At 46.9% G+C, this 22864-nt stretch overlaps 1 protein-coding gene across 2 annotated transcripts; it reads right to left on the reverse strand.

Moving 5' to 3' along the window:
* ANXA4 (annexin A4) lies at positions 1 to 22520 on the reverse strand. Of its 2 annotated transcripts, none has more exons than XM_063420660.1 (13): positions 22217 to 22520; positions 18740 to 18795; positions 5522 to 5597; positions 5063 to 5157; positions 4670 to 4783; positions 4409 to 4499; positions 3682 to 3761; positions 3243 to 3299; positions 2741 to 2834; positions 2153 to 2248; positions 1659 to 1717; positions 1193 to 1315; positions 1 to 936 (listed from the first exon to the last, which is right to left on the reverse strand). In XM_063420660.1, exons 2-13 carry the CDS (start codon positions 18740 to 18742, stop codon positions 877 to 879), a joined length of 948 nt encoding a protein of 315 aa, XP_063276730.1. In that variant the 5' UTR covers positions 18743 to 18795; positions 22217 to 22520; the 3' UTR covers positions 1 to 876. The 2 variants fall into 2 exon arrangements, with proteins under 2 accessions (XP_063276730.1, XP_063276731.1); XM_063420661.1 differs by lacking the exon at positions 22217 to 22520 and adding an exon at positions 21481 to 21503.
* Positions 22521 to 22864: the final 344 nt, after the last annotated feature.

The following is a 22864-nucleotide window of genomic DNA, read 5'->3' on the forward strand; positions in this document are numbered from 1 at the left end:
TTATTTTTATGAAGAATGGAATACATTTTTATTTAAATGTAACCTTTTATTTAATTATATTCATCTCAATTAAAAATTGCTGCAAAATTTAACTTGGGTTTTTGGTGAGGTGGGGTTTTGGGGACAAGTCATTCTTTAAAAGGCACCATTCCAGTAACATCACTTTATCCAAAGCAGGATTTATAATACAACCCTAATTATTTATACTCCCATGATCCAGCAGACAGACCAAAAACACAGGGTTGCTCTAATCAGGGAAGAAAAAGGTTTTTCTCATGTCACCAGTGACAACTTCCCCACTTACAGACCTACAGGCAACATACACACACAGTACAGCCAGGCTGTTAATGTTCCACACTAACAGAGGCAAGTTTATATATTAACATGCTTGCATTTTAGATATTTGGTTTCTTTGTGTTTTAATTCTACTGAAAAACTGAAGCAAACCCATGTTCTGCAGTCTCCATGTACCTATGAGGTTTTTTCCTTGTGTAGCCTCTCACACTGTGCATCCAGGTTTGCTTTAGTTGATGCATTTTGCTGGTGAACACAACAGCAAAGGGGCAGCTGGTCAGGAAACAATTATACCTTTGGTTAAAGCTTTCTGTGTAAGATGGGCTTCACCAGGCCAGTTAGTAGGCAAATAGGTGTTCCAAGCATAAAAGTGTATCAAAAGGATCAACCAGAATGGCTACTATCTAACCAGAGCATAACCTAACCTAAGTTAATAATCAGAGTAATTAATAAGGCATTTGGGAAAAAAAAAAAGAAGAAAGAAATATTTATCGTGATTGGGCTCGATGATCTTAAAGATCTTTTCCAACCTAAACAATGATCAGCTGCTTCCCATCACCCAGCAGGTTCCCCAGGCTTCCTTTAATCCTCCCCACCACACAGCCTGAGCAGAACCTTCCTGTAGTCCCCTGAGCAGTCTCCCTAGAGAGAGAAGAAAAAAGGCACACCATTAATTTTGCAGCTCCATGGAAAGCATGGTTCCTTTCAGCATAAATGACTTATTGTAGTGTTTCTATCCTTTTCAATAATTTAACAACCAAGAACATTCAGGAAGATTTTCAGTACATAAATGTTAAGTCTCCTTAATTCCACTCCTCTAAAATACCCAAAATGTTGTTGAGAGGGTCTTCTTGAGGCTGCTTAGCAAATCCAGGTCTGTGTGAGGTTCCAAGCTTACCTTAATGAAGGAGTGGAGTGATTTGCCGTACATGGCCTGGAACTCCCTCCTGATGTGGAGCATGTCTATCTCCGAGCGGGACACCATCACCCGGATCAGCGTGCTGTCGTCGGTGCCCAGGCCCTGGAGGGACACAACAACAGCTACAGCTGCACAGCACTGAGGACAGAGCAGTGACAGGCACAGAGGTTTGGCCTTCTGTGGAATCCATTTCTGATTAGGAATCATTATGATTCCTATCATTCCTATGATTATGATGAACGAATGAAAACCAGGATTAGGAATCTTAATGCATTTTGGCATTAATGCGGGGATCCATTACCAGCTCTGAGCTTCCGGAAGGAAAAGAGAACCGCAGAAAACTTCAGACTTTTTTTCCCCCAGTTAACACAGTTTCTTTTTCTCTAATTGCTGTCATGACTTAAGCATGGAGAGGCAGGGGGGAAAAATACCAAAATCTCTTTACCTTCATGGATTTGTACAATCTTTCAGCAAAATAAGCAGGTTTATTCCTCAAGCACTTTACTGTAAGGGAGACAAGAACAAGAGAATTAAAACAAATAAACACTGAAGGATAAGGTCTTTCAAACCCTTCCAGCACTTTCTCAGTGCAGACGTTTATTTTGTAAAAATGCAACTCAACAAGCACAGTGCAGACATCCAGAGTCAGTGACCTGCTGTCAATTGATGTCTCCATGCCCTGTGCACAGCAATAAAGTATTTTTAAGGCTTTAAAGCTTCCACACAGCAAATGTCATCTGCCAATGCATCCCTTGGCAGAGAAATATAAAGCACAGAGCCTCCTTGCCAGGTCTTTGGATCTGCAAAGATTAAAACACAGTAAAACTTGTAAAACTGTGAAAAAGAATCTGCCTCTTGAAGCTGTGCAAACAGGGCAAGAGACAGTATCTTTAATTATTTAATTAGTTTGTAGACAAAGTTTAAAAGCAGGGAACTCACCCACAGCTAACAAAGCATCCTCAAGGTCTCCTGACATCTCAGATTTTATGCTGTCTGTGATGTCCTTATTAGCAATCACTCTGTACACATCAAAAACTAGGAGGAAGAGTTGGATAAAAGAGCCAAGTGAGCTGCTTCAGTGTGTAACCCCCGAGGATCACTTTGCAAGATCAAGCTCCTCATACCCTGTACAAACACTGCACCATTACCGTGACATTGTAAGCTAAATCAGGGCTGCCCCTCAGAAATAATTAATTTTAATTATCAGCTGTCTTGCTAATTAGCCTACCACTGCTGCTAGTATTTTCCAGAACTGCTATTTAATGCAGGCAGTTTCCATGCTTAGCTCTGTCCCATGGGAGTCACACTTCATTATCTCCACAGCTAGAGGAAGTTGTATGGCTTTTTTCCCAACTCCCATTTTGTCTCAGGAGGGAATAAAATGGTCTAAAAGAATTGAAACAACTGGCCCTAAGAATATCTGTTCTCTCAGGAAGGGATTGCAATCAGTTAATGAACAATACAAAGCTTCTACAAAAGTACTGTCCTCAAACAAAGGAAAAACCCAGGACACCAGAGAGGTCCTACCTCTAAGCAGGTGGCACCTGTTCCGTGTGCAGAGGATGGACATGAACTGCACCTCATCCGTTCCCCATCTCTTCTCCCCAGCTTCATACAGGCACTTGAAGACATGAACGAAGTGAGGATAATTGAGAACACCAGATGTGTATAATGAGATTTTTACTTCACAGAACCATTTGGGTTGGAAAAACCCTCCAAGGTCATTGAGTTCAACCCTTCCCCTGCACTGCCAAGGCCACCACTAAGTCATGTCCCCAAGTGCCACATTCACGTGGCTGTTGAATCCCCTCAGGGATGGAGATTCCACCCCTACCCTGGACAGCCTGTGCCAGAGCTGGACAATTATTTCCTAATATTCAATCTAGTCTCCACCTGGGGCACTGCTGACTACTACAACTTCAGGCTTACTCATCTACCTTGAGAAAAAGAGGTAAAACCAGCAGGGATTTACCACACATCACACATACAAACCCTGACAGTTCTTGCAAAGAAGCAAATTGCTACACACCTGAGCATCTTGTTGAGCAAGGGCCTCATCCACAAATGTTCCCTCATCTCTGTTACCCTGCGGAAATACAAGGATGAAAAACTCATTTCAACAGAGCACATATGGAAGTCCTGCAAATTCCCCATTCAAAAGCAGTTACTGGAGATGTATAATGGGATTTTTAACATTGAGTAATGGGTTACAAATACAGCAAAACATGATTCAGATGTGATTTGTTCTTTCTTTTGAAACAAAAAGCCACCCACTTTAATTTAAAAAGAGCATATGGCATTAAGGCATGGCAGAGTAAGGCTGCCCTCCCTGTAGAAGCTGGTGTGAAATGCTGGCAAGGTGAAATGCAAGAGAAGTGAGATAGCAGCCAGCCTGAAGCACCTCATCACTGAGTGAGAGATGTCCAACAGTGCATCCACCCCCATTATTTCCCCAGTCCTGGACTCACCGTGGCGAGGGACACGAGGACTCTGCGGAACATGGAGGACGTGTCAGAGACAATGTCGTCCTCAAGGGTGGAGCCATACTCTGCCAGAGCACACACACAGCACATCTGTTACTAACAGCTGACAGAATCACAGGATTTGCTGAGTGGGAAGGGACCCACAAGCATCACCAAGTCCAACTCCTGGGCCTGCACAGAACCATCCCCAGGAGTCCTGCCATGTGCCCAAGAATGATGTCCAAACACTCCCTGAGCTCTGTCAGGATTGGTGCTGTGCACACTTTTCTAGGGAGCATGTTCCAGTGCTAAGCCACCCTCTGGGTAAAGAACCTTTTTCTAACATTCATCCTAAACTGTCCCCAGGATTCGAGTTGCCTCAGCAGTGCAGCACAGGGGAACAGGCATGTCCTGCTGGCCACACTGTGACTGGGACAAGCCAGGATGCCCTTGCCCTTCTTGGCTTTCATCACAGCAATCCAGCCATCATATTGAGGGGTACAGGGCAAAATTAAGAAGTACAGCCAGTATAAAACTGGCAAAAGATTCACCATGGATAGACCTTCAGCTGACAAACAAAACTACCCTACCCCATTATATTTACACTGACTCAATTTCTGTGTGTAATTCCGGTCCTGGATGCTGACAGACCCTTCTCCTGCCTCTCCACACACACGTGCACACACACAAGTGGCTTCTGACCCAGTATGAAATTGCAGAGTGTGCTACATACGGAGTTTGTAGTTCTCATTGATGTGCCGAATTTCTGCATTGGTGCGAGAAGCCAGGATTTCAATCAGGCAGCCTTCATCTGTCCCTGCTCCCTAGGGAATCACAGAGACAAGAGCCAAGATTGTGACAACTGTTTTGAAGGGCAGCTATGACTTTTGTTTATTAGAGATAGCTTAATAAGAAATTAATAACTACTATACAATTATGCCACTGCATACTGAATTGACTATAAGTCATGCGACATAAAAAAGGATTTCCAAACCTTTAGAGCCCTCCTCAGTTCATGCACGTCATACATGGTGGTAGGAGTCATCAAACCAACGATCACTCTTTCAAAATTCCCACTCAGCTCAGACTTCAAGTCATCAATCAAATCCTAGAAGACAGAAAGAGAAGAAAGGAGAAAATACATGGCCTTTGAGAGGAGGAAAAACTCATTCACCATTTTTCTTCATGCTCCAGCCCTCCTTGGACAAACAGTTACTCTGAAGTGAACAAGACCAAAACAACTTGACCAGGGAAAGCTTGTGCTCAGTGCCAACCATACTCTTGTGGAGACTGGGATGTTCTTCACATTTCACCCGAGTGGTACAACCCAAAAAAGTCCACATCTCCCAACTAGAGCCACAGCCACTGATCTCTGAAGAGCACCTACCCTGCCAATAGTGCTTTTATAGGTGATCAGAACTTGCTGACGTTGGGAAGCGTTCAGTTTGGTCAAGGTCTCAATGATGGCATCTTCATCCGTGCCTGGAAGGAACCAATGAAAACCAGTGAAGCTGCTTACACCAGAACCAAAGGCCTGCTCTGGCCTTGCCCAGGATTGCCACAATCTTACACACATCCTTCCACAACCTGGGTCTCATTTGTGCACAAGTGCCTCAGCCCAGCAGCACCACACCACAGGACACAGAAAACAAGAGCCTGACTAAAGACATTTTTATGGCCAAGACTTGGATTTCCAGTGGGGTTCAACTTGCCCAATTCCCTCCAGTGCCCTCACATGGCAGTGAGGTGATGCAAATGGCTAAACTTCCCCTCCAAAAAAACAACAGTAAAAACCTTCTCAACTGCCAGAGCTAAAAAAGTTTAACAGTGGGGGGAGATAACTTACCAAATCCCTTCATGGCCTTCCTTAGTGCCTGTGCTTCTTGCTCAGCACTGAAAGTTGAGACGCCCTTGACTGTTGCCTAAACCCATAAGAGAGGAGTTATGAAAAGCAGTCACAAAGTGAGACTTCACAGAGTAGAGTTGAATTAAAAATAAAAGACAATTCAAAAGATGCAAATATCTCTTTTGGAAAGTGACAGCAAATAAAGTCCACCTCCCAAACATGAGTGATTTTGAAACAGATTCCATCCTATCCTAAAAAGAAATGGTTTGTTCCAGAGGGACTTCCCAGCCACATAAGAAATAAGCCACAGCGACTCAACTGAAAGGAGAAAATATCTTAATGCAGCTGCACATGGCTGTCGCTTTCTTCAAGTTGTGGCGACCTGGTTCAGGAACAGCACGGCAACCAACCTCAGGCTGCTCGGGCCATCAGCTCACAGACACCAATGTGGTGGACGGCAAAACGGCATTTATTAACGGGTTGCATGGGGTTATATAACTTGGGTTTACCGCGTCGCTCCCATCTGCTGACATCATAAACTGGGTGTTACTGGCTAACTGAGGGGGTTAAGCAACATTAACTGTCGGGGGAGGGGTTCTGTCTACCCGTACAACGCGATGTGTTCCGATCGCCTATCCCTAACTACCTACATTTCCTCCCCCCCCATGATTAACTGAAAAAACTACAAAGTGTGAACGTTATATAAATTGCAAAAGCTATTTAAACTTATATAACAAGTTTTGAAAATGTGGTATAACTTGCAGTTAATAAGCGCGCATCAAAGCAATTGCTGGCAGTCAACGAGTAAAATGCTAACTTTTTCTAAACAGCTTTTAACGAACAACGCCAATTTGTTTAGTATGCAAGGTCCAAAAATCAATGTGAGGAGTATCATGACAAGTGGTCCCATTAGAGTGGAGATCAGGGTGGTCAGCCATGGCGACTGGTTGAACTATGACTCGAACGATCCCTGTTGGGCTTCTCTGTCTTTTTTTCTTTGGGCTAGCCTATCTCTTAGTACGGTCATTCAGTCTCGTATGACTCTGGTATGGTCTGCATAAAAACAGCATTCTTCTTTCAAGGTGGCACACAGGCCTCCTTGTTGCATGAGCAAGAGGTCTAGTCCTCGCCTGTTCTGCAGGATGACTTCTGAAAGTGAGGAGACAGATTTCTCCAGAAAGGAGATGGATTTCTCAATTCTCTGTAAGTCCTCGTCAATGGTTATCTGCAGCTGAGAAAGTCCTTGTTGTTGAGTCACAAGGGCTGAAACACCTGTGGCTGTGCCAGTTGCTCCTAGGCCAAGCAGCATTGCGATGGTTATGCCTGTTATTACTTCCCTTTTGCGGAGCTGGCCGGGTTCTTCTAAAAGGCAGTACACTTCTTCTTCCTGGTGATATAGGACTCTAGGAACAATTAAGACTTGGACACAAAAGTCAGCAGAGTCATTGAAGTTGTCAGGGAATACACAGGGGCTCACTCCAGATTGCTGGCAGACCCACATTCCTGATGTGGATGGGATTGCCCACTTATGGGTCGTTTTATCAGGCCTGACAATTTCTGTGCAGATATTGCCTTTCTATGTTGCTAAAGTGGCGTTGCCAAAGCATTTGCCTTGGCCTGTGACCTGATTCAGAGTAATTCCTCTCCAGGGGGTGTCCCACCTGTGCACTGGGGTGGATTGGCAGCTGCTGAGTAGCTAAAGGAAACATTGAGGGCAACACCCTCGTAAAAAGGGGGTTTTGCATCATAACATAACCAGCACAAGCTTGTAAGATTTGGGATTGATTGGTTTAATGACAAAAAGGTAGCATTTAACACGCTAAGAAATGGATTGTAAGGAGCTGGTTCAGGTGAGTGGCTACAAGGTCGGATGGGGTGGAGGTGGAATTAAGTATTTTTTTTTGTAAGCGTGGCATTGGGGCCAGTTGTGGTTTCTATCTTGGGTCTGCTTAGTTTAAGAATCTGATTGGGTCCGAGTGATTGGGATTCTGGCGGTAAGAGCCTGATAATTTGTATGTTTACCCAAATGTCGCGACCAAAGATGCGAACAAACGCTGACCACACTTTGCCCATGGCCCAACTCGCGTGGGTCGGCTGCAAAATTGTCATATTGTAGTTCTGACAAGTGTGTTTCCTCCCATCTTGGGGCGTGTATATTTGCTTGTCAAATGCAAATTTCGGTTCACGACAGCCATGGGGTGCATACGTGACTTGCAGGAACTTATCCGCTTGTTGCGGTTGCCATCTATCGCTTGTCACGATAGTTTCACACCCCCAGTACCCACAGTATCCATACCCTGGATAATTACAATAACTTTTTCCTGGGTTGGAGTCAGGGCACCAATAGGTTTGCCACAACGAGAAATCATTAAACTTAGGGAATCCTAATTGTGAAGGAAATATGTCTTTCAGCCTAAACACAAAAGATGGGCTGCTCGGTGTGGTGGTTTCTTTGATCACCTTGTCGCCCGAAAGATGTTGTAGGACCCACCTGAATGGCTGATGAGGGTTATGCCCTGTATCGGCTTGCCCTCTGGCAATGAACCCTAAAAGCAAAATTACACAAAACCACCCTTGTTGTCTGGATCTCACCGGCATGGGATTCTTGGGCACAATCAGGCTGCTTGACGATTTGTTGCTTTCGTCTGGTACCGGGATGTACGAGTTACGGGGGCGTCCAAAGATCCAGTCCTGCAAATAAAACTTCACTGTTCTCATGAGTTTTATTCTGAAGGTCTGGTTTGATGGACTTAAGTGGACACCATTTGACTCTGCCATCTTTTCTAACAGCCGCGTACCCTCGCCCTGTAAGCACTAGTCTCCAGCCTTGTTCCCATTCACCCAGTTTGTTCTTAATTATAACCTGCGGGCCTTCCTCTAGTGCTTGGGTGGCCCAGTGTTGTTGGGTGGGACTGTTTGTTTCATCTCCCCCTAGGGAATTGATTCAGTGCTAGCAAAGCGGTTGCCTGTATGTGACCTTGGTCTCCCAGGGGAATGGAATTGGCAAAGCCCTCTGTTTTTGCCAGTACTTCTAATTTGGCTTTCAGGGTTTGATTTGCTCCCTCAACAATGGCCTGCCCAATGCTGTTATACGGGATGCCATGCACTAAACTGATACCCCATTTTGAAACAAACGCCTGGCTCAATTTTGAAACAAAATTTGGGCCATTGTCTGTTTTGATCTGCTTTGGAACGCCAAGCCACGCCATGGCTGTTAGCCAATGCTGGATGGTTGTTTTGGAGTCAGTTTTCAGGTGTTGTGTGGCCACAATCACTCCGCTACATGTGTCTACAGTCACTGCAAGCCATGCTCGGGGTTTTAGCAGCTGACAGAGTGTAAAGTCTGTTTGCCATATTTCCAAGACTTTGAGGCCTTTGAGGTTGACTCTGGTGGACCACAGTGGTGATTTCTGACAGCGAAGGCATGTAGCTACAATATGTTTTGCATCGGCAGTTGAAATCCCGCACCTTTTTGCTAGTGCTTTAGCCCCGATGTGGAGCGACTTGTGTAGCTGACAGGCATCTCTCAGTGTCCATAGTCCTTTAGTGGCGGCATCTGCTTTGCCATTGCCGATCTGAAAGAATCCTTTGATTGGATTGTGGCTGTTGACGTGGATGACGGATATGGTACCTTTTAGTGAAAAGAGTGCCTCTTCGAGCATCACGGCCGCCATGGACGTTGCTACGCCAGGCCCTGACATGGCTAGGCAGAGCTTGGCCACAAATATGGAGTCAGTTACAACATTGAGGTGCTCTTCTGGGAACAGACCACATGCCAGTACCAAGGCCGCTGCTTCAAGCTGCTGGACCGAAAGCGTAGGGTTGATTGTTTTAATGCATTGCCACTGTTCTCCTGACTGCCATACCGCCGCTGCAGCTGAGGTTAGCGAAGATGTGTCTGTGAAGATCGTTGGTCCTGGTTGTGGTCAGTCAATGATTTTCAGTGGGAGGCCAATGTCGATGATCGCTAGCAGCCAAGTCCAAGGGGGTTTTGCTGCATAGCGGATCTCCCCTCCAAAGTCAGCAAGGGCTAGAGCTAGATGCTCTGATACTGTTGTTGATTGCGTGGAGAGCTGTTTGCGGAAGGGTAGGTATATCATGGGGGGTTCAGTGTCCAAGTGCCTTGGGGCAAGTTTCCTGCCTTTCATGATGAGGTTGCCAAGACACTCAACTCCCGGGGAAAATGCGCGTAATGGTTTCCCCAAGACTACCCATTGTATTGGTTGGGCTTTCGCGGGGGGCCCTTGGGCTAGCGCTCCTACTCCTCCTTCCTTTGTAAAGTGGACATATAAATTGAGCGGTGCACCAGGGTTCCACCTAGTGAGCGTGCTTACGGACATCTGCTGTTCGATAAAATTGAGTGAGCTTGTCGCTTCTGGTGTTAGAGTTTTCTGCTCCCATGAATTCTTCCCTTTCAAGAGGTCATTTAAGGGGTCCATGACCTCAGGAGGAATCAGGATGATGTTGCGGAGCCACTACCAGGTAGGGTTCCTACCAGCTGTTGCATGTCATGGAGCGTCTTGATGTCTTGATGGATTTTTATCTGGGGAGGGGTTACGTAGGAGCTTATGATTCCTACTCCCAAAAAGGTTACACACAGTCCCTTTTTTATTTTTGCGCTCGTGATTTCAAACCCATTTGTTTTCAGGGTCTCTGAGACTGCCGACACCAGTCGGTCTACTTGGCTCACTGACGGCACGGCAATCAGGATGTCATCCATGTATTGAATAATGGTCGCGGTTGGGTCACTGCGCCAGACAGGCGCTAGTGCTTGGTCCACCATGATCTGACAGATGATGGGGGAGTTGACCATTCCTTGGGGCAATACTTTCCACTGGAAGTGCAGGTTGGGCCGTTGGTTGTTTGGAAAGACAATGGAAAAAGCAAACTGCTCTTTGTCTTTGTCATGCAGGGGTATGGAAAAGAAACAGTCTTTAATGTCAAGCACAGCACAGGGCTGCCCTTATGGTATCATCAAGTTCATGGGCAGCAAAGTTTGGACGGGACCCATTGGATGGATTCTCTTGTTCACTTCCCGCAGGTCGTGCAGGAGGCAGAAGCCTTCACCAGACTGTTTGGGTATTATGAAGACCAGAGTGTTCCATGGGCTGGTGGAGGGCTTTATATGGTTCTGCTGCAGCTCGCGGCCAATTACCTCAAGAAGGGCGGTCATTCGAGGCTTTGACAAAGGCCACTGGTCAACCCACACTGGGTCGATTGATTTCCATGTTAGTTTGATGGGTAACAGCAGGTATGCAGCAGTGGCGCTTAGAATAAATTTGTCACTCTGACTTTCAGCAGGGTTAGGGCATCTCTCCCCAACAAGGGTGGACATTTTGACATAAAATACGGGAAAAGGGTGATAGTTTTCTCTGGTCCTCTTTTCGTGTGAAGCGTTATCGCTACCAATTGGGTGCTTTTGTGGGCTCAAGATAGCCCTCCAACTCCGTCCACCATGGGGGCTTCCTCTAGTTTCCAATGCAAAGGCCAGTACATTTCTGGGACAATGGTAACATCTGATTCTGTATCAACCCAGAAGGGGAGACTGATAGCAGAGTCATCAGAGCTGTTGTGAAGATAGCGAACTCCCCACACTATCAGTGGGTTGTTACCCACTTTCATGGCCAAGGCCACCCAGGGATCCCGCTCCCAAGGGGTCGTTCCTGGTGTTCTTGGAGCGTAGACAGATCTGGCTGAGCCATCGGTTGAGCTACCAAATTGGTCATTTCCCGGGGGGGCAGTGGGTGCGGGAGCTCTGCGCCCCATCAGGGATTGGCATAATTGGTCCACTTCATGTTCCAAGTGGGAGGGAGTTGTGTGCGGCCTGGATGCTCCCTCCCCCTCCTGTTTCCCTGAGGCTTAGATCTGCATTCTTTGGCAAAGTGCCCCTTTTTTCTGCATGCCTAGCATGGCCCTCCAGGACGCGTCTGGCGTGGGGGGACTACTGCTGATGGGTGCCCTGACTGGGGCAATTTGTTACGACGTGGCCTGCCTGGCCAAACTTAAAGCATGCCATTACACTAGTTATCACGGTACGAATGGCTGCCTGGATTGGGGCTAGATGTTCTTCTTTCGTGACATGCCTTATCATGTCCGTGATACTGGACCCGGCTGGTAATGACCGCAAAATGTCTTTGGTGGCTGAATTGCATTGTTGGCACAAACACTCCACCACTACAGGGCCCTTCGCTTCCGAGGGCAAAGCTGAGGAATCGACTGCTGCCTGGAGGCAGTCCACAAATTGTGTAAAACTTTCGCTCTCTCTTTGCTCTATTATGGACCCTGGCGATGGTCTGGCAATAAATCTGGAAGCAGAGCGGATAGCTTCTCTGTCGGTGCGGGTAGTTACCATGACTTCATGGGCCTGTAGGTTCTTGGCTTGCGCCTGGGGGGTGATCATGTTTGGGTCCGTGCCCATTAACTGCTGTAAGCTGGAACTGTGTAGTGGATGTTCTGCCCCAGTTACTAAGGCTAGTTGCTTTGTGCAATTGTCCTCCCACTCTTGTTTAAAAACGATCATCCCCGCCCCATCAAAAATTAGTCTGCAGGTTTGTTTAATGTCAAATGGGAGCATGTTGTCCCCTCCAAAAACGCTGTTGATGAGGGTGGTAATCATAGCAGAGTTAATCCCTCTGTCTGCAATTGCTTTAACAATTGCTTGCACATCCTTGGGATTTATTGGTGAGTAAATCCTCTGGTTTCTGCCTTGCCCTCCTAGTCAGACTGGGAATGCCAGCGTGCCTGATGGGGCCCAGTCGGCGCATGCTATTTTTATTTTCCTCCAGTCCATAAGCGGAATTTGTTCTTTTTCTAACTTCCCTTTGACCCAAGTAGGAGTGTTGTGGTTATTGATTTTATCTACCCTTATGTCCTCTTCGTTGGATTTGGAGTCAGCTACGGACCACTTGTCTAGCCACTCGTTCCAGCTAGTGTCTGACTCGGAGCTGGAAGTCGACTGACTGGATAGTTCCAGACTTTGGAACCTCTTTGTCGGTCTTTGACCCTGCCCCTTCCTCTTAGGGTTGGGCCGCTCCTTCCCCCTAGACTCGCCCCACCTCCTGCTAAGGGAGGCTCTTGCCTTATAAAGGCATGTTTTCAGGCAAGTGCTCTGATTGGCCTTTTTCCCCCTTCTGGATTCTCCCCTCTTTCCTGTTCGCGTGCATCTGCAGTGTCTAACGGAGCTTCTATGTTCCTGCTGGCCGCGTCTGTGCCCCTCCGACCCTTTTGCAGTTTGGCGCCATTTTGTGGTGTATAAGGCGGGGGTCCCTCCCTGGTCCTTTCGGGCTCTGAATTAATGGCGGTGCTCCTGGCTTCCTCCGCTAGCCCGTCCCAGAATGACCATGCCCACTCTTGTCCCTTTTTAGGTAGGCTTGGGCTCCGGGGCTATGGAGGTGGCCTTTGCTCTTGTGGGTCTTTGCACTCGGCAAGATCGCTCTCATTCGTAGTCTGCGTGGTCGCCCCAACTCCCAACCTGGGTGTGGCCAGCAGACAGTTTTGTGTGGCTTTCCAGGTCTCTTGCTCTTGCAGATCCTTTTGCAAAGCCTGTACAAGTCTTCCCCATGATTTAAGATTCTTCCCTGAACCCAAGGACATTGTTTCCTCGGCCAGAGCCTTAGTACATTTATCCCATATTTCTGGGTGGAGTATATCCATCCGTCGGTCAATGACCCCAATTTCCAAAAGCCTCGCAAAAGGGAGAATAAAATCTTTTGGTTTGCAATCAATACCCCATTGCTTGTGGATCTGAGATACAACCTTTGCGAGAGCTTCCATCCTCCTTGCTGATCTGGGAGCGTCCTCCCCGCCAGGCTGGTCCAGCTGCTCCGGCTGCTGTTCATCCGTCCAGGCGATTCCTGTTTCCCGGATGATTTCCTGGGTTTCAGCACCACTTGTCGCCTTCTTCAAGGCATGGTGACCTGGTTCAGGAACAGGGCGGCGACCAACCTCAGGCTGCTCGGGCCATCAGCTCACAGACACCAATGTGGTGGACAGCAAAATGGCGCTTATTAACGGGTTGCACGGGTTTATATAACTTGGATTTACCGCGTTGCTCCCATCTGCTGACATCATAAACTGGGTGTTACTGGCTAACTGAGGGGGTTAAGCAACATTAACTGTTGGAGGAGGGGTTCTGTCTACCCGTACAATGCAATGTCTTCCGGTCGCCTATCCCCAACTACCTACACATGGCACATCTGCTTTCCAGTTAAATAAGGGTACATAGCCTGACATCACTGCTCAGTCCAGCTTCTTCCCAGCAGTTTTCCATGTAAATCATAGAAGTTTAGCTGTTCCCATCTGTTGCCGGGAATCAGCCAGAGTCAAGTCAGCACTCAATATGAGTTAAAGAATCCTGCTCCTTTATTCAGCTATTTGGCTTACTTTTATACTGTGCTAAGCATATCATGCACCTAACTCTGAACATCATTGGTTAAACCATAGTGTTCACACGTCCTTGCAGTATACATGATTGGCTTAGAAGCTCTGTCCATGCGGCTGGATGCTGTGAGCCTTCCCCAACTTATGGTCAACACATCCTGTCTAGCATCCTGTTACAGCTATTGCTCCAAACTTTACTTCATCCTTATCCCATCTAAGGAACGGTTCAAGGACGTTTCAGCTTCTATTCATCCTTTAGGCTAAGAGCAGGATTGTGCACGTCCCTGCTTTTCCAGCCATGCATCCACAATTCCCCCGTTTTCTTTTTTGCACAATCCATGCCTGTTCTGTCACCTTTGCAAATACTCTACGCACACATGACAACAACCAACCAAACACATTCCCAAGATAACCACTAATAACACAGCAATTCCTGTTTTCACTAATCCCCTTATCTACCTACCAAGGCCCAACCAATCACATAATGACTTCAATCCAAAGAATTCTACATCTTGCTGAATCTTGTTAACATGTTGCTGTAAGTTCTGTATTTTCTTGTGGATAGGCTCAAAATGATCCTCAAGGTCCATGCAACTTATTCCATCAAAGTCTTCACAACCATGACCATGAGCTAACAACAGGAAGTCAATTGTGATTGGTTCTGTACGTGGTTCTGTAACACTGCATGCTGCACACTAGATAAGTCCTTAGCTAATAAAGATAAAACATTAACAGTAGCATTAGCCTGTCTAACAACCCAGCAAGCTAACTTTTCTAAATTATTATAAGCATTGCCAGCAGTAGCTCCAGGGAGAAACAATGCTGACAAAACAACTTGCCATTTACTCCATAACTTTACCTCATCATTGCAATTTTCTCCAAGGGATATAGTGGCTGTGCGTTTTGTTCGGCTGTATTGTATTTTAACCTTTGGGTGACTGACATTAGGATGATGGTGTGGCATTGCCATGCTTATTTGTCCAATTGTACATGGCCAACCAACAGGCTCTGGAGGTATCCCAGTCCAGGCACTATTGCCACATATTAAAAATAGGCCAGCTGGTAATTGCCTAGGGTAAACCAATGACGCTGGGGTTATTTTTATTCTGAGTCAGCTCCAAGCACCATAAGGATTCATTATTCCATCCATTTGACCCTGTAACAAAAGTAGGCCTTATATGATTGTCACCCTTTATCCCCAATGGCCACCCATATGCTGATGCATAAAATAAAAACATGAAGGAGCAGTAAGTGTCCCAAGAATTTCAATCTCTTGAGGATCACCTGGATAAAAGGGTAGTGTAAGGATCCATGAATTGATTCCATACATACATTTCCCAGTTATCGTGGTAAAACTGATCACCAATCCATTTTCATAATAGTTTACCTCACTGCTACAAAAATCTTCTAAGGGGGTTTCAGTCAACACATTTATGTTGGAATCATTTATCGGAACACGTACCAAGCATGTCACAAATGGTGACATTGGGACGGCCAAACTGGCACAAAAGGAGGTAGTATTCAAGCTTTGTGGCAGCGTTACCCAAACATTTTCTCTGGGGTCAAATAAGGCGTTCCCAGGGTCTGCTGTGACAGCATCAACCTTGTGTAGTGTGGCTAAGATGGTGATTGTGACGACCATTATGGTGCCACTGCCAGTACCGGCATGTCCTTTCCCAACTATCTTCAGGAACCCCATGTTGAATAGGGACTCTCACTTCCCTACTACACTGCTGTTCCAAAATATGTGTATCCCTAAGGATCACTACATGTTTCAAAGTTTGCTGGCTGAGCCAAACTATCCAGGCTTTCTGTCTGGCTCCTTCGCTTTCAAACAAACCCTCTAAACTGTGAAAGTCTAACTGTACTTCTCCTAAATACTCTCTTAATGCTGCCCAAGGATTTCCAGGGCGAAAATTACCATTACAGCTAATACAACAGGCAATCAAATGGAGGCGACTCCTATGGATCGAAATAATTCACTGGCAACCTCCACACTTAATCTTTGCCCACCAATCACAATTAACACATGCATAACAAGATTGTCACAAACAATGTAAATACACCGTGTTAGGTCTGACGTTCAGCTTGTCAATGGCATCACTTATTGTCTTAGGCCTCCCTTCTTCCCTGTTTTTCTTTTGCCATTGACAAATCACAGCAAACACAGTCGTGGGTCGTGTCACCACAAACAAATGACTTGAAGTCCATCGAGTGGAAATGAGATGACCAAGGCGGTTAATCAGTTTTTCTGTCTTGAGTAAGTTCTGTACGTTGATCTGAATCAGTATCTCTGAGTAGTGCCAAGAGTGGGTACAATTCATCATTTATAAGGCCAGCTAGAGTTCAAACCCACTGTGGATCACCAAGTAGCATTTGCACATCTGTGAGCGTGGAAAATTGAGTTTTAATGGTGACTTTTTGCGGAGTGATTATCGCATCAGTTATGAGCCAACTCAAATATTTCCAAGGGCTGTTCTGTTGAATCTTCTCGGGTGCAAGTTGCAACCCAGCTTTCCTTCACTCTCTTTCCCTGCTGCTTCTGCAGAGGCTGCATGCCATTCCTCTTCCAGGATCGCATCGTGGATGACACCCGACCATCTATTCCTGCTTGTTTAGGCTTCACCACAATTCTTTCTGACGAGGACATAAGCACAGCTTCTTGCAGTGGTCCGACAGGCAGAGCCGTTGGTCTGCTAAAGTGATTAGGATTCATCGGAGGGGGTTTTTCAGCATGCATATGCTTCATCATTTCTTGTTCTGTTTCCTATTGTCTCTGTGGGAGACCCTTGTCTCTCCCAGCTGAATCAATTGCTTGGCTTGTTGCACTCTTCTGTTGTGCAAGCTCTTGTAATTTCTTCAGCACTTCTTTCATTAGTTGCTCAGTTTCACTTGATGGATTTGATTCTATACCAGGTGGATTCTTTGTAACCTCCATAGGAAGAAAGGGTGGAGAGGGTGATGCATGCCCACTGACGGATGATGATCCATATGAGCAGGGGAGAAAGGGCATTGTTTGTCCACTGGCTGGGAGCGGAGGATAAGCTCGTGGTCGGCGAGCCGCTTCACTCTGCACTAATACATCATGACTTGGCACGGGTTCAGGCACCGTGTCTTGGTGAGTAGAACCACCAGGTGCTCGGGCAGCCGCTTCGTCTTTTGTTGCTTCCACAAGAGTTTTTTGGCTGCTGCTGCAGTCCTCTTATCAGTTGCATATGATCAGTGCCAAAAAATCTTCTGATCTGAGAAGTCGTTGCTTCAGGGACTGGGGAGGGTGTGGCTGGAGGGCGTAGCGTGCTCTGTAGCTGCCAGAGCAACCTTACATTCTGCTTTCATCTGCGGTAATGTGTTGATTACACTGGGCCACAAGCTCCCCAGCTCTTTAGCTAATTTACTGCCTTCAATCATCTTTTCCCATAAGGCATTGCCCACCTCCCTCCATTCTTCAGGGCTAAAGATCAGTGATACGTCTTTCATATATCCATGTTCTTTAGCCCATTTTAAAAGCTCTTTGAGTTGTCTCTCCTTGGTGTTTATCCCTTGCTTGGCAATGATACATTTCAACAGACTGAGGGCCGCCTCCCACTCCATCCTTCAGGGTTAGCGGTCTTCCCTCTATGCAGGTCTAACTTGAGCTCATAGTCAGAAATCCTGCTATCTCCCTTGTTGAGACACCTTCTCACTCTGATCCCTGCTCTCCATCTGCCTCTTAATTATCCACAGATTTGAGAGTTCCCATTTCCTCATCTAAGGTCTTCGGGCGCCAGAATGTTGCCGGGAATCAGCCAGAGTCAAGACAGCACTCAATATGAGTTAAAGAATCTTGCTCCTTTATTCAGCTATTTGGCTTACTTTTATACTGTGCTAAGCATATCATGCACCTAACTCTGAACATCATTGGTTAAACCACAGTGTTCACACGTCCTTGCAGTATACATGATTGGCTTAGAAGCTCTGTCCATGCGGCTGGATTCTGTGAGCCTTCCCCAACTTATGGTCAACACATCCTGTCTAGCATCCTGTTACAGCTATTGCTTCAAACTTTACTTCATCCTTATCCCATCTAAAGAACAGTTCAAGGATGTTTCAGCTTCTAATCATCCTTTAGGCTAAGAGCAGGATTTTGCACATGTCCCTGCTTTTCCAGCCATGCATCCACATCCATCAAAGCCCCATTCTTGACTTCTCTAAGAGCAGTCAAAGACCATCATTCAGTTAAATAACACACAAGGAAGTGCAGTGTTTTACCCGAAATGGTGATTCACAAACAGGTTTCTCCTGGCTCTGGCTTAGTGCAATTTCTGGGGAAATACTCTTTTTTTGCAAAGTTCTTCATGCTCCCAAGAAAATCATCAGCAAAATACCACTTAACATTCAATGGGCAGAAAAATGTTCCCCTGTCCCTGGAAATGTTCTAGGGTTGGACAGGGCTTGGAGCAGCTGGTCTAGTGGAAGGTGTCCCTCCCCATGGGTGGAGGTGGAACTGGATGATGTTTAAGGTTCCTTTCAACCCAAACTGTTCCAAGATTCTGTAATAACGGCCATAGAAATGGCTGCCTTGCAGGCTCAACCTGGAAAGAATAATATGCCTAGGAAGTTTATCTGGAGAAATGAATGTTCTTTGAATTAATACCTGATACAATTTTCTATTAACCCTCCTGTATGTGTGGGTCATTCTCCTCTGCAATGAGGAAGCAGAAAGAGGTGATAAATTCATCCCCTTGTAGGCACAGTCAGTGACAGTGTTCTTCCTGCTGTGTCCTTATCTGAGCTCCACTCCCTACGTTTATCAGGTCAGAGCAAAGGCTCGGCACAGCCTGGCACAGCAAACATACTCACCATCGTGCTTGGATCTGGTCAATCTGTTATTGTCTGTGTCCGGGGCACTTAGGCAGCTGTAATAAAAAAACATTGGGAGTGTTAGTTTTCTAGCAAATAATTAATAGAATACACCTTCCTTTGAAGGTTAATGAAACTGGTTAAGTAACTGTCTAATTCTCTGAGGACTAAAAGCAATATTGAGCAGCCCAAGTGAACGCCCGGGCAGCTTCCTGGAGTGTCCAGCCCTGCTTTGTGCTGAGCAAAGGCTGCATCACGACAGCACAGGGCCAGAGCCAGCCTGGAAGGGATGTGGTGGACAGACAGGTGATTAGCACTGGTAATTTAATGATTCTGCTCTATTGCCTGCATGACAGCCTGGCTGAGACTACAAGGAGAAGCAGACAGTGCAGCCCTGGGACCAAAGAAAATAGACTTGATTCCCATGTCCTTCAAAATGCATGGCTTTGACCTTGGCAAGTGAGAGCCTGAGGGTGAGCAGGGTGAGGATGAAGTAGCATGAGATTGCCCACACACCCCTAACCCTTCATGGATCCTGCCTGGGAGCCAGAGACATCGTGGTGTAGGTGAGCACACAAAGGATAACCTCAGTTGAGCACTGGGCAGGAGAATTATTTTCCCTCTTAGTATTTTAACAGATCATTTTATATTCAGCATTCCCTCAGTTTGGTGCACTGTGTCCTTCCTTGTAGGGCTGTAGTTTTAACTGACAAAGCCCTTGGAAAACTGCAAAGCTTCCTTGCTATCTGTCCAGGCTCATTAGTTCTGTTCATAATTTTGTTTTCAGAGAACCTTTGCATGAACACACCCAAATTTTCCTGTGTCTCTGATCACTTGTCAGGATGTCACGTACCATGACAAGGTTCACTTCCTCACAATCCAAGTTCATCCCAGTATCACAGGAGAGGAGTTAGGAAAGGTAGACTCAAAGAGATACCTACATACAGTAGAGTTGAATTAAATAAAAAATAAATCCAAAAGATGCAAACACAGGGGCAGCAAGTCAAGTCCACCCACCAAATGCATCGTTTTATTCCAGGGTTGAGTGAGTTCTCTCATTAAAGCCCTGAAGCAGAAGCAGAGGGGCCAGCAGTGAATGACATCTCTCCCGAATTCACAGAATTCACAGAACGATTAGGTTGGAAGAGACCTTCAAGATCATTGAGTCCAACCCATGCCCTAACAGCTCAACTAAACCATGGCATCATTCTCCTCGTGGTGTTTAACAGCTGCTATCCACGAACCCAGAGAGTTGTGCAAGAACAGGAGTGTGTTTGCTTCTGCTCCACATGACTCCTACAGACCTGGAATGCACAGGGCGAGCTGTTCAGGCCAGTTAACTCTGTGAAGCACTTGCCATGGATGTGTTACACACAGGCACTCCCACGTGCATCTCTACTACACCTTGTGCAATCAATAATTGCAACATATGGCAATTATTAGTGTTGAGTTTGCTTTCTTTCATCTGATCATGAATTCTAGTGCTCACAGTATGAGCTAGACCTCAGAAAAGTTATCTTTGCTCTTGTCTAATCTTTTTACGGGAGTAAAAAGCCAATTTTATTCCCTTTAGTCAGACACTAAATGAAGACTCCAAATTTCACTGCTGTTTTTATAATGCAGCTGGTTTGTACACAGAAGCAGGAATATCAGACAGGCTGGTTTAGCAAGTCAATTAGAGGGCAAAATAAAGGTCAGTAGCAAGGAAAAGGGAAGCAGAAAAATTCTGAGTGCAAATGACCATGAGGAGAGGCCACATGTACTGCACTCAGGGCAAATGCTCTCGCAACATCCATTAACAGCAGAAATACCACACTGAATATTGACTGCAAGACTGATTTCTTCATCCTGGGAACACCACTGGGAATTGAAAGAGCGGAGCACTGGAAAGGCAGCAGTGCAAACCCGCTGCTCAGTTTGCAAGTGCTGGTTTATTCCTGGTGTATTTCTGTGTGAGAATGAGCCACTTTGGTTACAGGTGGGAGAGCACAGCAGTTCAGCCAGGCTGTCCAGCAGTGGCCCCTGTAACCCTTTCACAGCTGAAGGGGTCTGCAGGAACTGCTCATGCCGGGGCTTTAGATGAATGAAAACTCTCCTAAGCCACCCCTTGACAAGCAGAGAGAGAAGGTAATTGCTCAGCAGATTTGCCAGTGCTCAGCAGTTTAACACAATTCCTGGCCTACAGCTCAATCAGGGAAACACAGATTCAGGACAGGAACAATACTTTGCTCTGTGTTTTGAAGAATTAACTATGCATGCAAGAGTCAGCCAGCCAGTGCTATGGTCCTGATGTTATTTGCTTCACCCCAGAATAAAGGCCTGCTTGGTACAGTAAACCTGGCTTAGAACAAGCTCAAAACACTATGCCTGGATCACAGAGTGCAAGTGTAGGAGGCATCCCTCCCATTACTCGATTTTATTTTTCCATGGATGATTTTTTCCTGGCAGGTTTTATCAGCTAAACAGCCTTTTAAAAGTCCATATCAACATCCTCTAAAAACTGAATCCAGAATAAACTTAATTTATCAGGAAAGTTCTGACACTATCACGTGTGCTGGCCAATTCAAGTTTAGGCTTGCACACAATCAGGTTTTCCTGATTGTGCTCAGAGCATACACACAGGGACCACTGAGGAAAGCTTCCAACCGCTTAAGAGGATATAAACACAGGGCTTTTCCCCCCCTCAAGTTTGAGCTTGCAGGGTTGCCAGTCCTACCCCTTGGATCTGGATGGAAACCCACCGCTTTGTGACCCTTTTCCTTGCGAGGCAAACACTGGACTTGTCCGACGAGTTCCTTCATTCGGTGCACGTTTACCCAAACACAACCCACACCCTGAGCCCGATCAGACTTTCCACAGCTCCGTCCCCGCCAGCTGTTCCCGGTGTGCAGGATGCAATCCTGGCTGTGCTCCCGGGGTGCCCGGGCTGGGCTGGAGTTCGCCGCAGCGCCACTGACTCCCAGTTTGCAGCTCAGGAAAGGATCTCCTGTCTGCCGCGAGCCCCGAGCCAGCTGAACTATCCCAGCGCCTCCCACACAATAACCTTTATCTGGCCACTGCTCTCAGAAGGAATAAAATTATGACTTTTATAGCCTTGTACGCCTCATTCAGCCTGTGCTCCCACGCCAAGTCACCCTCCTGCCATGCCCTCGGCGCTCCAGCGGCCAGCGGGGAGGACATGCCAGCCTGGGCACGGCACAAACAGGAACCAAAACCCGCACTCCTTGTACCCGGAAAAGGTCAGCCCTTCCTCCATCTCACAACTGCCCCTCGTCCTTCCTCAGCCCCGGCCGGAGTCCCTGGACTGCACCAGTGCCGTGGCATCGCTGGCATCGCCCCAGCCCGGGGCTGCCACTCCCGCACTGCCGTCACTACACGCTGGAAAGCGGGGATGGCGCTTGGCGCTCTCCCGGGCACCTCCAGCCGTGCAGCCCCGTTCCCATGACAAGGGGGATGCCCCGTTCGCTTGGCACTCACCTGCTGTCCCGCGCGGGTCCCTGGTAGAGACAGGCAGAGCTTTGGTGGCTGTCCTGGGTGGCAAAGTCCACGCCCTGGAGACACGCGGCAGTGACGTGAAGGAGCTACAGCCCTGCCCTGCCCTGCCCATCTCTGAAGAGCTGGTTGTGATCCAGAGCTGGGAGAAGTTCCCCAGGGAGCCTCAGTCAACACTGCACGTTTGGGATGTAACCCCCAAACTGCACTTTTGGGATTACACAGAGGGCTGGCAGGTTGGGACGGCTTCCACGCTCCCCGGCATTCCCTGTAAAGATCTCCGGGAACAGAGGGACTCTGGCTGCAGGCTCTGATCTCACTCCTGCCTGCAGCAGGGCACACCGGAGGGGGGAGCGAGGGGGACGACGGAATGGAGCACACAGCCAGCAACATCCCCGAGCAAGAAGTCCTGTTCCTTCCCCGGTGTTTGTGGAGATTTCTTATCTGTATCGCCTTCTGTGCTCCCACAGCACCTCTCTGAGTCTTCAGCATTCTCACCCCTTGTCTAAGAATTCTGCATTGCAAACAGGCATGATTTCAGTAAGAATGATTCTTCGCATAAAGATTATTCCCTTTGCCCCAATAAATGGCAGTGCCCTCAAGCCAAAACCCTTCAGGCAAAGGGACTTCAGT

Source organism: Prinia subflava, chromosome 32 (genome assembly GCF_021018805.1).
Source record: "Prinia subflava isolate CZ2003 ecotype Zambia chromosome 32, Cam_Psub_1.2, whole genome shotgun sequence".
In the NCBI taxonomy this organism is placed as follows: domain Eukaryota; kingdom Metazoa; phylum Chordata; class Aves; order Passeriformes; family Cisticolidae; genus Prinia; species Prinia subflava.

Bases quoted from the DNA above. Each gene is read 5' to 3' on its own strand.
- ANXA4 (XM_063420660.1), bottom strand. The intron at 2,835-3,242 runs GTGTGTAGCAAT...CATGTCTTCAAG, and splicing joins TTGCTCAACAAGATGCTCAG to TGCCTGTATGAAGCTGGGGA. The intron at 1,718-2,152 runs GTGAGTTCCCTG...TCTCCCTTACAG, and splicing joins GGATGCTTTGTTAGCTGTGG to TAAAGTGCTTGAGGAATAAA.